This window comes from Acanthochromis polyacanthus, chromosome 2, assembly GCF_021347895.1.
Source record: "Acanthochromis polyacanthus isolate Apoly-LR-REF ecotype Palm Island chromosome 2, KAUST_Apoly_ChrSc, whole genome shotgun sequence".
Classification (NCBI taxonomy): domain Eukaryota; kingdom Metazoa; phylum Chordata; class Actinopteri; family Pomacentridae; genus Acanthochromis; species Acanthochromis polyacanthus.
This window is the reverse complement of record NC_067114.1, coordinates 46,127,531-46,146,191: the sequence shown is the minus strand read 5'-3', so window position 1 is coordinate 46,146,191 and position 18,661 is coordinate 46,127,531. Positions and strand designations below refer to the sequence as shown.

The 18,661-nt window shown below is 40.2% G+C and overlaps 1 protein-coding gene across 2 annotated transcripts in view; it reads left to right on the top strand.

Moving 5' to 3' along the window:
- Nucleotides 1–18,661, top strand: part of tspan4a (tetraspanin 4a) — a 206,174-nt gene that overhangs the window by 126,041 nt on the left and 61,472 nt on the right. For both annotated transcript variants that reach the window (XM_051960604.1, XM_051960600.1), the window contains one exon: nucleotides 5,002–5,193. In XM_051960604.1, coding sequence (XP_051816564.1) covers nucleotides 5,002–5,193 — 192 coding nt within the window. The remainder of the gene's footprint in view (nucleotides 1–5,001; nucleotides 5,194–18,661) is intronic.

Below are 18,661 nucleotides of genomic sequence, written 5' to 3'. Positions count from 1 at the left end.
TTACTCTTACAGCTAGTTTTCAAGTCATTTTGGATACATTTTGAGTCATTGTGGACAGATTTTGAACCATTTTGAACTCATTTTATTGAATTTTGGACTAGTTTCGGGTCCTTCTGGACAATTTTCAGGTCGTTTTGTTTTCGTGCATGAGGACTGCTGTGTTCACTCTTGCAGCTTGTTTTAAGTCATTTTGGTCACATTTTTGTCATTCAGAGGCAAATTTTAAGTGGTTCTGGACACATTTGAGCACACACAGACTGCTGTGTTCACTCTTGCATCCAGCAGCAGAACATTTTTTGTGGAGCTACACAGAGCTGGACTCCTATTGGTTGGTGAGCTGTGAGGTAACACTGAGGTCAGGTTCTCATTGGTTCATAAAACTGGGATTCTCTGCAGTGGTTGGGGGGGTTCATGAAGGCAGCTTTCATTTCACATCTCCAGCTTTAGAGCCACCAAACACAGTAAAAATGGATTTTCTCCATGTGGGACCTTTAATCTCATTTTTCTTCTAAATCTGGACGACAGCCGAGCAGAAATCCGTCCTTCTGCTCAACTTTTATGAATCAAATGCAATAAAAAAAAAAAGGTCTGAAGTGTGAGAAACATTACGAGCCGACAACCTCCAAACCTGGCAGCAGATTTACGGAGAAGCTCGGCTCTTTGGGGATGAAAGCGGTCATGATTCACTCATCAGGAGAACGTGAAGCCGGGCTTCAGGGTTTGGTGCAGAGACTCTGCTGGATCAATCCTGTTTTTATTCATGTATGCACAAGAAGCCACATTACGACCCCAGCGGTATTTACAGCGCCGTATTAATGAGCAGCCTCTGACCTGGAGTTCACATCTTCATGTAGAGACGTGACGAACAGAAGCCCAGAGCTCAGCTTCTGCTGAGAAATCTGCTTTATCAGCAGAACTAGATCAGTTCATCATTTATGAGCTTTTTTTAGAGCAGAATTACTGAACCAATTAAATTATGTTAATAGTTCAGAATAATTAGAACAATTTTAGAAATATTTTGACAGTATTTAAGCTGAATTTGACTGATTCATTTTAACTAGTTTCCAATTAAATAATAAAGAAAACCTCTGTAAAGAAAGTGGACAAACCTCATAATGTATGAGCTAAATACTGCAGACCAGGATAGACTCATTTTGCATGTTAAATATGTTTCTAGTATTAATTCTACATGAGATTCTGTGATTTTTTTGGCATTCTAGTGTTTAAAGAAATATGATAAAACTGAAATGAACTAAATTAATTATTATTAATAATACATTTTAACAACAGCTGCAGTTATTAAAAATATCAGATTCATCAATAAAAATGTATGCACAATCATTAACCGGAAGTCTAAGATTGACACTAATAGTTAAGAATAATTACAGTAATTTTAAATCATCTTTAAACTTAAATTTTGATATTACTGCTTTATATCCATGAAAGAAATATTATAAACAGAATTTTTTTGCAATTCTGTCAGTTTTGCAGCCTTAACTTTGTGAAAAAGATCAGCAACAATAATAATAAATATCGAATAATGACTTTTTGTTTTGAAAACTTCTGTAATGAAAAATATTTCTCATTTAACCAATAAATTAAAATTCGAGCTGTTAATAAAGCTCAGCGCTGAGCATTCATATTTTAAATATTCAGACTTTATTTTTACTAAAAACTACAGAAGCGTCTCTAAACAAAGACTGACGTGTAAAATAGATTCACGTTTACGTAACAATGGAACAATGTGAGTAAAACTTTCTGTTGTAGATTATTATTCATTTCTGTTCATTTATTAATAATTTGGTGATAAAAACAGAACCAAAAACCTCGTCTTCTGTTGCGTTTCTAGACTCAAATGTTTAATTCAGAAAAGCAGAAAACTTCAGAACCATGACTTCCTTCCTGACTAATCGTCTGAACATCAGAGTTTCATCACAGCGTCTTCCTGCAGTTTGTGGTTTTATCTCTAAACTTTCCTCTCAGCGTTCAGCAGCAGTTTTATGTTTTTTTCTGGTCCTGCCGGTCTAAAGGCAGCTAAACGTCCTCAGACTCAGACGAAGCGTCTGGACGTCCTCCAGCCTCTCAGCGGGTCGTTTGGAGGTTTGAAGCGGAGCGTGAATCTGGATCTGATGACAGATCTGAACGATAAATGTGAGAAAAGTCACAGAAAGCAGCCTGCTCTTCTGATGGGTTCCTTACAGTTTTTAGCTCTTTTATACCATCTAAATGTCAGAAAATAATAAACCCAGAGCTACAATGATTCACTAATATTTGATCTTTACGTATCAGACATGAAGCAGAAGTTTAAATTTATTACTGCAAAAATATTGAAATTAGATCATATTAGTGACGACAGGAAGAGAGGAACCGATTCTACAATTTTACACAATATTTCCTATTAATAAAAGGAGTTTTAAAAAACAAAAACTCTATAATAAAAATAATGTAGAATTAAAGAACCAATTATATTCCATCGCTGATTTCTATGAAAAACCATTTGATTTTGGCATTTTTAAAAATTATTTTAACATATTTTTAAAACCCGACAGCAGATTTTAAGATTCAGGTTATTAAATTATAAAATTACAAATGATCATAATTACATTTTTCTTTTAAAAAAAGTCATGATCACAACTGTAGCTTCATTTTTTAGACTGATTAGAGGTTTTTTTTTCTTCCATTTTATTTTTTGTCAAATTTTAAAACAAGACTCAGGAAATAATTATTTGGATTCAAATATGATTTTGAGATGAGTTTTGCTTATTTTTACAGAAAATACCAAAAGCCCTCCATGATTAGTTCCTGAACCGTTGAAATGTTAAAAACCTGGTGATTTTTTTCTATTTTTTCAGTTGTTTGCTATGAAAAATTGTTTAATTTTGGCATTTTTAAAAACATTACACCTTGTTTTTCAACCCTGGCAGCAGGTTTTAAGGTCCAGAGGTTACAATAAATAAATGAAAGTAAAAACTGAGTCAGTTCTGGCTTCATTTTTCAGACTCTGATTAGAGCTTTTTTTTAATTTGTCAAATTTTAAAACGATAAGTGCTAATTTAAATCCAAACCTCCATCTACTCCGGTCTTTATTCCAGAGGAAGTTAAACCTGCTTCATTTTGGTTTTTATTTCCCGTTTGTCCTACTTCCTGCTTCCAGCTCGTTAAATGAGATCTGAAGCCGCAGCTGGAAATAGAAAGAAAACGAGGGGGAGAAACAATAATCTGGTGTTTAGCTCCTAAATCTGCTCGCCTCGGGGACTTCTGGACGCAGAGAAGGTTTTCTGAACGACAATCTGAAAGGTTCTCTGAAAAACCACGACGTTCTGCAGGGAAAACAGCTTCTGGAGTCTAGAAACTAAAAATAAAATGCTTATTTTTAAAAGCTCTGTTAGGTTAGTAGAGAGGCAGACATGAAAGCAGGGAGAAGAACTGAAGGAAGACCTGCAGTAAAGAGATGGAAAGATGTTTTTCATCACTGTTGGCTCAGAAAAACCTCTCAACATGTGTCCAATATGAGTGAAAAATTAGACAAAATGATAAAAATAATGATAAAATTTGGAACAAGTATGGAACAAAAAATGCCCGAAATGACTTGAAACTTGTACAAAATCTCTCAATTTCTCCAATATGACTACAAACTACACAAAAAGGACTTGAAAAATGCACAAAATCTCACAATATTTGTCCAATATGAAACACAAATTGCCAAAATGACCTTAAACTTGTTAATAATCCTGCAAACTTGTCCAATATCTCTCAATATTTGTCCAATATGACTCAAAATTTATTCAAAAAAACTTGAAATTTGCAAAAAATCTCTCAAAATTCATCAAAAGTCTCTCAATTTGTGCAATATGACTAAAAAAATTATACAAAATGACTTGAAATTTGGAACAAATATGGAACAAAAATACCCGAAATGACTTGAAACTTGTCCAAAATCTCTCCCAATTTATCCAATATGACTAAGAAAAATGCACAAAATCTCACAATATTTGTCCAATATGAAACACAAATTGTCAAAATGACTTTAAACTTGTTCATAATCCTGCAAACTTGTCCAATATCTCTCAATATTTGTCCAATATGACTCAAAATTTATTCAAAAAAACTTGAAATTTGCAAAAAATCTCTCAAAATTCATCAAAAGTCTCTCAATTTGTGCAATATGACTAAAAAAATTATACAAAATGACTTGAAATTTGGAACAAATATGGAACAAAAATACCCGAAATGACTTGAAACTTGTCCAAAATCTCTCCCAATTTATCCAATATGACTAAGAAAAATGCACAAAATCTCACAATATTTGTCCAATATGAAACACAAATTGTCAAAATGACTTTAAACTTGTTCATAATCCTGCAAACTTGTCCAATATCTCTCAATATTTGTCCAATATGACTCAAATTATTTAAAAGAACTTGAAATTTGCACAAAATCTCTCAAAATTCATCAAAAATCTCTCAAAAATTTTAAAAAAATCTCTCAATTTGTCCAATATGACACTCAGACATTATCCAGAATGACTTGAAAAGTGACTTAATCCCACAAATTTTTTACAAAAATGCACAAAATTTGTCCAATATGACTAAAAAAATATCCAAAGTGACTTGAAATTTGCACAGAATCTCAAAAAATGTGTCCAATATGAATCAAAAAATGCCTTAAATGACTTTAAACCTGTCCATAAGTTAAGGTTTTGTCATTTCAGATGCGTTGTCGGTTGTTTTCTACACATTTTGTGTTATTCTGGCCACAACTCCAGTTGTTTTCGGCAGATTCTCAGGTTGAAACAGACTTCTCACTACGACCATTATTAATCTGTGCTTGAAGCTGTTGACTTTCAGGAACTTTTCTTCTGGTTCTGTTGTGGATTTGGACGTTTTTTCCTCCGTTACATTTACTGAATATTTCTTTTCTTTTCTGTATTTGTCGTTGGTAATCGGTAAAGAACCCAACATGAAGCCGTTAAATCTTATTTTTTGCATTTCTGTCTTCCAGCTGGGAGGATGTGGGATCCTCGGCGTGGGCGTCTGGCTCTCGGTGACTCAGGGAAACTTCGCCACCCTGTCGTCGTCGCTGCCGTCGCTGTCGGCCGCCAACCTGCTGATCGCCGTGGGAACCATCATCATGGTGATCGGCTGTCTGGGATGCGTCGGCGCCGTGAAGGAGAGCCGGCCTCTGCTGCTCACCGTAAGGACCGAGTTCAGCTTCTAACACCTGATTTTAGACCAGATTCCACTGAGACCACGCAGCTGTGATGTGATATTTCAACAAAATCCTTTCATTCTACACGAATCATTCACCAAAAACAAACCACATTTTATAAAACACCAAAGACTGTGAAGCCATGAGGGACTCAGCTGTGGCCAACTTTTTAGAAATCGCTGGATTTTACATGTCTGCATTTTAAAAATTGCCAAAAATTACCCCTTTGCTCTAAATTAATTCTGTAAAAAACAAAAAATTCTGCCATCCCGAATGCAATCGTGAAGCCACAAGTGACTAAACTGGAAACAAGAGTCACGTGGCAAAAATTCAGGAACCTTCCTCATTTTTTGCAAAATAATTGCTCAAAATTCATTACTTTTCATTGCAGCAGTGAAACCATGAGGGACTCAGCTGTGACCAACTTTTTAAATCGCTGTATTTTACATGTCTGCATTTTAAAAATTTGCCAAAAATTACTCCTTTGCTCTAAATTAATTCTGTAAAAAACAAAAAATTCTGCACTTCTGAATCCAATCGTCAAGCCACAAGTGACTAAACTGGAACCAAGAGTCATGCGGTAAAAATTCAGGAACTTTTTTTACTTTTAGTGAAATAGTTGATCAAAATTCATCACAGCAGTGAAGTCATGACGGACTTAACTTTTTAAATCACTGTATTTTACACGTCCAACTTGAAAAATTGCCAAAAATAACCCCTTTTTCTCTAAATCAATTCTGTAAAAAACAAAAAATTCTACCATCCCGAATGCAATTGTGAAGCCATGAGTGACTAAACTGGAACCAAGAGTCGTGTGGCAAAAATTCAGGAACCTTCCTCATTTTTTGCAAAATAATTGTTCAAAATTCATCACTTTTCATTGCAGCAGTGAAGCCATGAGGGACTCAGCAGCGACCAACGTTTTAAATTGTCGCATTTTATGTCTAACTTTAAAAAAATTTGCCAAAAATGACTCCTTTTCTTTAGATTATTTCTGTAAAAAACTAAAAATTCTGGACTCCTCAGTGCAACCATGAAGTCATGAATGACAGAACTGGAACCCAGAGTTTTGTGGCAAAAATTCAGGAACTTTTCGGTTGAACTGCAGGCTGTGTTTTTCTGATTTCTGTCATTTTAACTGCATCAACTCAGTTATTTTTTCCTTCTTCATGGTTGTTCTGGTTCCATAGAAGATTCAGGACTTTTAAAATGGTGCCAACAGTGAAAAGAAAAATGAGACAGAAGCAGAAAATAAATAAAAAAGGTTAAAAGAAGGAAATCTGTCCACAGGTCGCACAGATGTGAAGAAAGTCGGCTAAAAACGGATGAAACACTGAATCAGAATATTTAACAAAGAAGAAATTCAGTTTTTCTAATGAAAGTGTTATTTTTACTGAGGAGCTGGAGGATTCCTGCAGACTAACAGACCATATGTTGGTCTAGACTTGGAGTCCTGCTGATGTCAGCTCCACGTCTGGAGGGGTTTATTTTTAGTGTTTAGTTTGTTTTCGGGTTTAATGAAGTTCTGCTGCAATCTGAGGAAAGAATGGAGCAACGACGAGCATCGACTGGACCGGTAAAATAATCATTTATTACAGTTAAACTACAGGAGAGTTCATCAGGACCAGATGTGCAGAAAATTCACGCTTCTTCCTTTTTTATTTCGTGTCTTTTATCCAAACTGCTTTTGGATTCTGAGCGAGTCGCTCTAAAAGCTCATTTATCAGCAGAAACGTTGGACTGAGGTTCATCTAAAACCTAAAAACAGCCTCCGGCCTCTAAAAGCTTCAAAGCTCCGTTAAAAGTCCAAATATTGAACCAGTTATGAAGCATCCGCCAGGTTTTACTGATTCTCATCAACGTTCTGATTCAAAGCCAGAAATATGGACGGAAATTATGGTGACAGAGAAAGATGGAAGAAGAAGGGGACTTAATTCTGATTTCTGAATAAAAAGCCATCAGTTTCTGACAAATTAGCAAAAGACATTTAGAGTTTTGAAGTAATTGTTTAGGAAAAATAGTGTTTTACATATTTTCTGTTTTTGTTACATTACAGGAAATAATTAGTAAAATTACAATTAAATATAATAAAATATATTATTTTACACATTAACTGTTGAAAAACAAATAGATAATGTCTACATAATAATTAGTAATTTATTTTAATTTTAGCACTTTTTTCTAACATTTAAATGAACAAACATTTTACAGATTTTTAAGTCATAATGGTGAAGCACGGTGGTGGCAGCATCATGTTTTTAAAATTTTATATTAAATAAATTTCTGCATCAAAAGTGTTTTTTTTTTTTTACAGCGGTTCATCCATAAAAGTAGTTTTCTTAACTGTATTTGAACCTATTTAAATTATATTTAATTAATTTTATTTTCAGTTTATTTTCATTTTTATTCATATATATATATTAATATTTTTCAATTTAGTCGTATTTATACCAGTATTTGCCATATTTTAGCACATTTTTCTGGCACTCTTGCTGCCTCATTTTCACACATGTAATTTATTTATTTTTTGATTTTGCTGCATTTTTTTCTGATTATTTTTAGTGTAATTTTACAAATTTTCCCTGTTTTGCTAAATTACAGATAAACATTACAGACATGTTAACTGGAAAAAAAGAAAGAAAAATAAAGGCCAATTATTTTATATAAAAAATGTAAATTTTCTGATAATTTTGCCACAATTTAAAATAAAAATGTCATATTTTAAGGATTGATCGATGGTTAAGAAAAATAAAATAAAATGTCATAGTTTGTTCAATTAATTTTTCAATTTAATATAAAAATATAAATAAAATAATCCATCCATGAAATTACTCTTACTGTATTTAAATGCATTGAAATTCCATTTAATTAATATTTCCACAGTTATTTTATTTCATTTATTTATATTATACACGTTGAGCATTACATTATTCCACCACATTTTAAATGATAATTTCTTGCAGACAGATTTTCCCCTTTTTTTGCACCTCCTGCTCAAAATAATCAAACTATAAAATATGAAACCTTTTTCTGCTAACGGGGCTGAACTCGTCTTTAAACCCTGCGTCTGTCGGGCCTCGGAGGTGTTTTGACAACAGATAAACTCGTCTCACACAGAATAATTCAGGAATGATTCTAATAGAATTAATCAGGAGGAAAATCGCTCAGCAGGAAGCAGCGATTAGCGTCTCTGCAGGAACGAGCCTCGGTGTCGCTCATTAGCCGATCCGTGACATTTCCCCCTCAGTGACCGAAGCCGGTAATGAGAGCCGAGGAATTAGGAGCTCACATTAGAAAAGACTAGAAAACGACTAATGAGATGTCTGAGGATCACCGTGGAGCTGGAAGCATCTCTATCACCTGATCTGACCTACTTCACAGGTTTCCATCTTCACCCAGATGTTTGCTCTCGCTCTAATCCTGCAGCAACATCTGGACAGAGTCACTGAGGAGGAACCAGAGCTGCACATTTAAAACTGGAAACTGATCAGTCAGGAAGAAACGACCCATTCTCTGCAGCATTTTCCAAACTTCTGTTCCATTTCTGCTCAGACAGTTTCAGGTTTTTAGCGCTGGAGCTGCTCCAAGGTTTGGAGGAACATGAATCATCATCGTCAAAATATCTGGTTCACAAATAAAAACAAGACAAAGAAAACAAAAAAACACCCAAATCCAGTTTATCTGCAGCCAACAGGAAGCTCAAGTTTACAGTTTGTTCAGGACGCAGATGATAAAACAGTTCCAGATAATGTTGTGTAAACTTTGCGTGAACCGTGGTGCAGTCGCTGCCTCTCCATGGCAACAGAAGCAACACCATGGTTGCCCGGCAACCGGCAGGGTTCTAAAAGTCGCTGCACTAGGTCAGAAATAAAATAAAAAAATGTCCAAATATCACTTCTAGTCCACTGCAGAGCTACTGTCTGCTGAGGAGGGAAATATATCTGCTATGAAATGCAGTAGAACATTTTATAGACAAAAAAAAAACAGCCGTGGTGCTAATCTAAAAGCTGACACAGACGATTTAAAATAGATTTATCAGAAATAAATGTAGTGAAATGTTTAGTGTCAGAATTACTGCAAATGGTAGTTACAGACACTTAAAATATTATGTTTTAAAAACAAGATATTAAAATAGATGCAGCAGTAATCTACGAGAAAAGAGTTCAATATATTTCAGAAATTCTGTTATAAAAAGTATGAAGAAATGGCCCAATCCCTGTGCATCAGTGTAGTTACCAGTATTATTGTAAAGCACGGTGGTGGCAGCATCATGATTTAAAGCACTTTTTTAAATCAAACATTTAAATCTGTATTTAATTAAACATTTTAATTTTAAACCCTAGGTTTGGTTGTTTTTGTGAATTTAGAAGACTGAATGTTAAAAGTTAAAGGGGGCGGCATGGCTCAGTGGGTAGAGTGGCCGTCTTGTAACTGGAAGTTTGCCGATTCGATCCTCGGCCCGTCGAGCTCATGTTGAGGTGTCCCTGAGCAAGACACCTAACCCCTCATTGCTCCTGGTGGGTTGTGGTTAGCGCCTTGCATAGCAGCTTCCATCATCAGTGTGTGAATGGGTGAATATGACATATCATCATGTAAAGCGGTTTGGATAACAGCGCTATATAAATACAACCATTTAAAGGATTTTTCATGTTTTTATCGTTTATTTCTGGGATAAATTCTGTAATTTAGGCAATATTTTAAAAATAACTTGCCTTTAAAAATCCAGCAGCAGATTGAGGTTCAGAGGCTTAAATAAGGTGAAATAAAAGTTTGTTTGGTTACAGCCAAAGCTTTATTTTTGTAAATAGTGAGGAAAATAGGGATCTTAATTGAATTATAATGATTGAAAGCTTCTTTTTGCTCAAAAAAATCCCACATGACTAGTTCAAGCAACAAGGGAATGTTAAAAACTCACAGTTCTTTCAGTTCTTATGGCTTTTTTTCTCTGATAAATTATGTAATTGTGGTAATATTTTAAAGATAACGTCCTTTTCATACCAGGCAGCAGGCTTTCTTTTTTCTGTGTTTTTTGTTACACTTTGAGTCAAATTTGGAGTTTAATGCGCTGGTCATGACATAAAACCAGATTTTCTGTCTCTGAAGTTAAAATACGAGCCTTTTGGAGCCTCAGTTTCTCCACACATTTAGTTTCCAGCAGTTCGTTAATATCTTGTTTCTCCACCGAGTCGATACGAGTCAGAGATCAGGGAGGATGTTCTGGTCGTTTGAGACCAAACCTGCTCAGATAAGTCAGAAAGGTGAGATCAGTGAGGAGGAAATCAACGGTTTTCTCTGAAACAAGCTGTGAAATGATGAAAGAAGCTCCTCAGTGGCTTCATCCACTTCAGCAGCAGGAGGCAGAACTTGTGGAGGACTTCTGAGGGATTTCTGAAGGACTCCTGGAGAATTTCTGGAAGCCTTCATCGTCATGATTTGAAGCACGGAGGAGGCAGCATCATATGAGGATATTAAAATGAATGCAGCAGTAATGTGTAACACGCTACTTTATCAAATATATTTTAGAGACGGTCATTTCTAAATAACATTCTTCATTGCATAAATCAAGTCGCTGGTCTAATTAGCCGTTTCTGAACTGTTGGTCATTTTTTGTTTGTAGCTCTAAACACCAGCAGCAGATTTTACAGTTTCCAACCATAACTTGAACTAAACAGAGCAGTAATGTTAGAAAATGAGCGTATTTGTCCTATTTATTTATTACAGTGAAGTCATCAGAGGGTGAAAACGAGCCTCTGGAGTCGCTGAGATAAATTCTCATAATGTGTGTTCGGTCTTTACAGAGCAATAAAAGCCAGCGTTCTTCAGATATATTAGAGGTAGAGTAAATATTAAACATGAGTTCCAACTCTCCGGTGAATAATCTGCTCTCTGTTGCAATAAAAAACCAGAAGAACCGGCTTGTCTTCAGGCTCCTGCAGGTCCTGGTTTCTCCCTGGAGGCGTCGGTTGGATTCAGACCAGCTGTGGCTCATTAAGTCTGCAGGAACAAGAACTGTAAAAACCCTCCAGGATGCCGGTGCTTCTGAAGCAGCTTTATCTGATAGATCAACATGATTACATTCAGTGTTATCTATCTGGATCTCACCAGCTTTTACACCGAGAGCAGAAGAAAGAAGAATCCAGCTCAGAACCCTGTCCTGGTTTCCAGTTCTCAGCGTTATCTGGTGGTGGGAACAATTGGAGGGTCTCGAGGCCAAACATGAATCTTTCTATTAGTCCTGCTACATGATAAGGGGAAGGATTTCAGGAACAGAAGCAGCATTTCTACAAGATAATATGAAACTATAGAAATTCCCATCCCTTTTGGAGGTTTTATTCTTTGATTTTTAACATCGAATTATGGTCAATTTAATTTGACTTCTGACAAGAATTCACTAGAAAAGACTGTTCCATGTCAGAATGTGAAGGAATTTCTACAAAATAGTGTCAGTTAAATACAAAATGTAAAATAAGCCTTTGCATGAGTGACCATGAAGAAAATAGGCCACCAAGACGCCAATGACTCTTCTGAAAGATTTACAAGGGGAAAAACGAGTGAGGGAGGCCACCAAGACATGGAGGTGGCAGCATCATGATGAAGCACGGTGGTGGCAGCATCATGATGTGAAGCACGGTGGTGGCAGCGTCATGATGTGAAGCACGGTGGTGGCAGCGTCATGATGTGAAGCACGGTGGAGGCAGCGTCATGATGTGAAGCACGGTGGTGGCAGCGTCATGATGTGAAGCACGGTGGAGGCAGCGTCATGATGTGAAGCACGGTGGAGGCAGCGTCATGATGTGAAGCACGGTGGTGGCAGCGTCATGATGTGAAGCACGGCGGTGGCAGCGTCATGATGTGAAGCACGGCGGCGGCAGCGTCATGATGTGAAGCACGGCGGTGGCAGCGTCATGATGTGAAGCACGGCGGTGGCAGCGTCATGATGTGAAGCACGGCGGCGGCAGCGTCATGATGTGAAGCATGGCGGTGGCAGCATCATGATGTGAAGCATGGTGGTGGCAGCATCATGATGTGAAGCACGGTGGAGGCAGCATCATGATGTGAAGCACGGTGGTGGCAGCATCATGATATGAAGCATGGTGGAGGCAGCATCATGATATGAAGCATGGTGGTGCCAGCATCAATTCTACAATTTCATTTAGCAGACGCTTTTGTCCAAAGCGACGTACAACACAAGCAAGAATTCAGACATAAGGAAAAAGCATCATGATGTGAAGCACGGCGGTGGCAGCGTCATGATGTGAAGCACGGCGGTGGCAGCGTCATGATGTGAAGCACGGCGGCGGCAGCGTCATGATGTGAAGCATGGTGGTGGCAGCATCATGATGTGAAGCATGGTGGTGGCAGCATCATGATGTGAAGCACGGTGGAGGCAGCATCATGATGTGAAGCACGGTGGTGGCAGCATCATGATATGAAGCATGGTGGAGGCAGCATCATGATATGAAGCATGGTGGAGGCAGCATCATGATATGAAGCATGGTGGTGCCAGCATCAATTCTACAATTTCATTTAGCAGACGCTTTTGTCCAAAGCGACGTACAACACAAGCAAGAATTCAGACATAAGGAAAAAGCATCATGATGTGAAGCATGGTGGTGGCAGCATCATGAGGGTAAATGAATACAGTAAAATCTCGAAAAATCCTGGAGGACGCCCTGATGCAGTTTTTACTTTGACATGAACATATTTTTTTTTGGAAATTCTTGTCCTAAAATCCAATTTACCTCAATAATGATTTAATGTCAAAAAGCAACAGAAGAGGGAAACACCGTACACAGTGTATTTATTTGTGTAAAATACTTAAATATTGTGCTTCAGTACATCACTTACTGTGTACTTAATACTCTAATTACTGAAGTACCTTCCAAGTTCAGCGTCTATGTTTATGAACAGGCTACAGTCTTATAGAAACGGTGTTTTGTTAAATATCTGAGCAGCTGTTTTGGTTTTTGACCCATTCATAGGAAATCTTTGTGACATTTCAGACGTCTTTGAGGCTTCGACAGACTGATTCCTGCTTTGAATCCTCTCAGGTTTGATCTGAGGCCCAAAAAAAAGGTCAAACAATTCGATACTTCAGGACAGATTAGATGGATGCCAGATATCGACCTGAAATATAAACTCTCTTATCTCAGATTTATGTGGCTTCCTGTTGGAAGGCATCCAGCTTTTTAGAGAACTGAATGTGGATTAGCTTCCCCTCCACTAGCCACGGTGATGCTAACGGACAGATCCAACTATATTAATCATCTAATATATAATGGAGTCAAATTTTCATCTAAATTAGTAGAAAAATGAGTAAAATCTGCACTTTTCTATCAGAATAACATCAACATTTCCACTGTCTGTTCCATCTATTATTGTTATTAAATTCTGTATCTATGCATGTTTCCAGTTTATTTTTGTTTGTTTTTTTACTGATATTTTATATATTTTTGCTTCCTTCCTGTTGCCTTTCTGGGGGATTATTGAAGGATTATCTGATCTTGTCTTTTCATACTTTAATGTCGCCGATAATACTTTTAGATTTTAATCCTGTCACACAAAGACGACTCTCCTAAACGACTGAACTCCCATTTATGGACAGAAAGGATCAGATTTTCTCACCAAAATGTTAAAATCATGATGCAATAAGTTTGGTTTCAGGAAATATCACATTAAAATCAACAGTTTACGCAACAAAACTTCAATATAAAGTGTAACTCAGAGTTCTTATTCTCACAATCTTTTTTATTTGAACCAAAGCACTTGTTTTTAAGATTGTGCATGACTAAATTTATGAAAATATCAAGGTTTTGGTTAAAATGACAACCATTTTACTACTTGTTTGAGACTTTTATTTTTTCTGTAAAAACCAGGGTGACAAGTGTGATTCATCATTATTTGTTTTAAAAAACGGTGCGACAGTAAAAGAATAACAAAAATGGCAAAAATAGTTTGATAGGAAGCATATTTTTGACTCAATACAAGCAAATGTAGTCCAGTGGTAAACAAGCTTCTCTCAAAATGTTAATAAAGTTGAAGTTTAGTTGTATAAAAAGGACATTTGTGAGAAATGGATGAACATCGTTTTTTCTTGCAGCACAAATTGACCCTATAAAGACTGTTTGTTGGTTTTTCCTTTAATTTGTCACCTGTCTGCATATTTACTTATTACATTTATTATTTATTTACTCTACTTTTGAAACTTTAATCTCATTTTACTGATAACATCTTTATTTTTTAGTATTACTTTGCCGTATAAAAACCTTCAGAATCGATTAACTTCTTGTTTTTTGTAAACCTCTAATGCTTCTTGTTCTGAGATAAACTGTTTATCTGGTTTCCTTTTATCCTGACTTCCTATAAATCTTTATTTTTTTCCTGCGGCTGAAAGCAGCAAACAGAACGACGTTATTTCAGTTTGAATAATGAGGAATCAGGAGCAGCGTATCGAGCCTGGTCTGCTTCTTTTGTAACAGATCCAGTCTGTGTTCATGATAATTCATCACAGCGAGGCAGAACAAAACAAGTTGTGTCTGCTGAGTCCATCAAACGATGAACATCTAAAGCATCTCCACTTCCTGCTCACATAAACAAGAGTATCATTAACATCTCGGACAGCTGCTCTGCAAAGCAGTTTAGATAAAATAAGGGTTTTTTTATGTTTTACATCTCAATTTAAACCTTTTACAAAAAATAACACATTTTCAGCCAGATGTTTGGATTTTTTTTAATAACAGTTTGAATGATTGTCGTGCACTTAACAGCACGCTGTTGATGTTTCTATTATTATCAATGTTTAACAATTTCTGCAGCCTGTTTGATAATAATGATGTTTTACTGCAGTAAATTATAAGAACAGAAGGAAGACTTCTGCGACAAAATGATCCCACTGAGTCTGACTGTGGTCTGAGGAAGAGGAGTTAAATTCACTATTAGGAGCAGAATAACAGGGATTTATGGAAAGAGCATCAACTTTAAGAAGGTTCTTTAGTTTAAAGAGACCAAAATGGAACTTTGTTTATCAGATGAGATGCAGATCATCACAAATACACCATCCCCATTGTGAAGCATGGTGGTGGCAGTATCATGACGTGACGCACGGAGGTGGCAGCATCATGACGTGACCACGGAGGTGGCAGCATCATGACGTGACGCACGGAGGTGGCAGCATCATGACGTGACGCACGGAGGTGGCAGCATCATGACGTGACGCACGGCGGTGGCAGCATCATGATGTGACGCACGGAGGTGGCAGCATCATGACGTGACGCACGGAGGTGGCAGCATCATGACGTGACGCACGGAGGTGGCAGCATCATGACGTGACGCACGGAGGTGGGAGCATCATGACGTGACGCACGGAGGTGGCAGCATCATGACGTGACGCATGGCGGTGGCAGCATCATGACGTGACGCACGGAGGTGGCAGCATCATGACGTGACCACGGAGGTGGGAGCATCATGACGTGACGCACGGAGGTGGCAGCATCATGACGTGACCACGGAGGTGGCAGTATCATGACGTGACGCACGGCGGTGGCAGCATCATGACGTGACGCACGGAGGTGGCAGCATCATGACGTGACGCACGGAGGTGGGAGCATCATGACGTGACGCACGGCGGTGGCAGCATCATGACGTGACGCACGGAGGTGGCAGCATCATGACGTGACCACGGAGGTGGCAGTATCATGACGTGACGCACGGCGGTGGCAGCATCATGACGTGACGCACGGAGGTGGCAGCATCATGACGTGACGCACGGAGGTGGGAGCATCATGACGTGACCACGGAGGTGGCAGCATCATGACGTGACGCACGGAGGTGGGAGCATCATGACGTGACGCACGGCGGTGGCAGCATCATGACGTGACGCACTGAGGTGGCAGCATCATGACGTGACGCACGGAGGTGGCAGCATCATGACGTGACCACGGAGGTGGCAGCATCATGACGTGACCACGGAGGTGGCAGCATCATGACGTGACGCACGGAGGTGGCAGCATCATGACGTGATGCACGGAGGTGGCAGCATCATGACGTGACCATGGAGGTGGCAGCATCATGACGTGACGCACGGAGGTGGGAGCATCATGACGTGACCAAGGAGGTGGCAGCATCATGACGTGACGCACGGAGGTGGGAGCATCATGACGTGACCACGGAGGTGGCAGCATCATGACGTGACGCACGGAGGTGGCAGCATCATGACGTGACGCACGGAGGTGGCAGCATCATGACGTGACGCACGGAGGTGGCAGCATCATGACGTGACGCACGGAGGTGGCAGCATCATGACGTGACGCACGGAGGTGGCAGCATCATGACGTGACGCACGGAGGTGGGAGCATCATGACGTGACCACGGAGGTGGGAGCATCATGATGTGACGCACGGAGGTGGCAGCATCATGACGTGACACACGGAGGTGGCAGCATCATGACGTGACGCACGGAGGTGGGAGCATCATGACGTGACCACGGAGGTGGCAGCATCATGACGTGACGCACGGAGGTGGGAGCATCATGACGTGACCAAGGAGGTGGCAGCATCATGACGTGACGCACGGAGGTGGGAGCATCATGACGTGACCACGGAGGTGGCAGCATCATGACGTGACGCACGGAGGTGGCAGCATCATGACGTGACGCACGGAGGTGGCAGCATCATGACGTGACGCACGGAGGTGGCAGCATCATGACGTGACGCACGGAGGTGGCAGCATCATGACGTGACGCACGGAGGTGGCAGCATCATGACGTGACGCACGGAGGTGGCAGCATCATGACGTGACCATGGAGGTGGCAGCATCATGACGTGACGCACGGAGGTGGGAGCATCATGACGTGACCAAGGAGGTGGCAGCATCATGACGTGACGCACGGAGGTGGGAGCATCATGACGTGACCACGGAGGTGGCAGCATCATGACGTGACGCACGGAGGTGGCAGCATCATGACGTGACGCACGGAGGTGGCAGCATCATGACGTGACGCACGGAGGTGGCAGCATCATGACGTGACGCACGGAGGTGGCAGCATCATGACGTGACGCACGGAGGTGGCAGCATCATGACGTGACGCACGGAGGTGGGAGCATCATGACGTGACCACGGAGGTGGGAGCATCATGACGTGACGCACGGAGGTGGCAGCATCATGACGTGACGCACGGAGGTGGCAGCATCATGACGTGACGCACGGAGGTGGGAGCATCATGACGTGACCACGGAGGTGGCAGCATCATGACGTGACGCACGGAGGTGGGAGCATCATGACGTGACCACGGAGGTGGCAGCATCATGATGTGACGCACGGAGGTGGGAGCATCATGACGTGACCACGGAGGTGGGAGCATCATGACGTGACGCACGGAGGTGGCAGCATCATGACGTGACGCACGGCGGTGGCAGCATCATGACGTGACGCACGGCGGTGGCAGCATCATGACGTGACGCACGGAGGTGGCAGCATCATGACGTGACGCACGGAGGTGGGAGCATCATGACGTGACCACGGAGGTGGCAGCATCATGACGTGACGCACGGAGGTGGGAGCATCATGACGTGACCACGGAGGTGGCAGCATCATGACGTGACGCACGGCGGTGGCAGTATCATGACGTGACCACGGAGGTGGGAGCATCATGACGTGACGCACGGCGGTGGCAGCATCATGACGTGACCACGGAGGTGGGAGCATCATGACGTGACGCACGGCGGTGGCAGCATCATGACGTGACCACGGAGGTGGGAGCATCATGACGTGACGCACGGCGGTGGCAGCATCATGACGTGACGCACGGCAGTGGAGCATCATGACGTAAAGCACGGTGGTGGCAGCATCATGATGTAGGGGCAGCTTTTTTAAAAATATATTTTACGTTTCAATTGAAATCTTATTTACTCATGAAAACATTTTTTTCAGCCAGATGTTTTACGCTGGCCTTCATGCTGTTATTGTTATTTTTATGAACATTTCTTCACATTTCCGTCCTTCTGCAGCCCGTCTCACAGTAGAAATGTTATTAAAACCATTCCACTGAGTTCACTGTTGCCTGTGGTGTGAGGAAGAGGAGTTAAATTTTCTATTAGCAGCAGAATAACGGGGATTTATTGAAAGAGCCTCAGGGGAAGAGTCCGTTTGTTTTCCAAGTGCTGGTGAAGCATCGGTTTCTGGCTGCTACTGACGTCCCTCTGCTATCACACCCAACAACAGAGCTACACATATAGAAAGTCATTCTGCATCCATTCATTTGGTCTGACACGTCTCAACGACTCCAATGAGTTCTTCTTCAGATCAACTTTAAACCCGTCTTTAGCAGCAGCTGCTTCAGAAAACAGTTGAGTTAAATCCCCCGTCAGCTAGCGGCAGACGTTAGCATTAGCTGGCAGAGAGCGATAATGGTGGAACAGCTGAAGAGTCGTTTATTTTCCTCAGCAGCTGTTTTTAA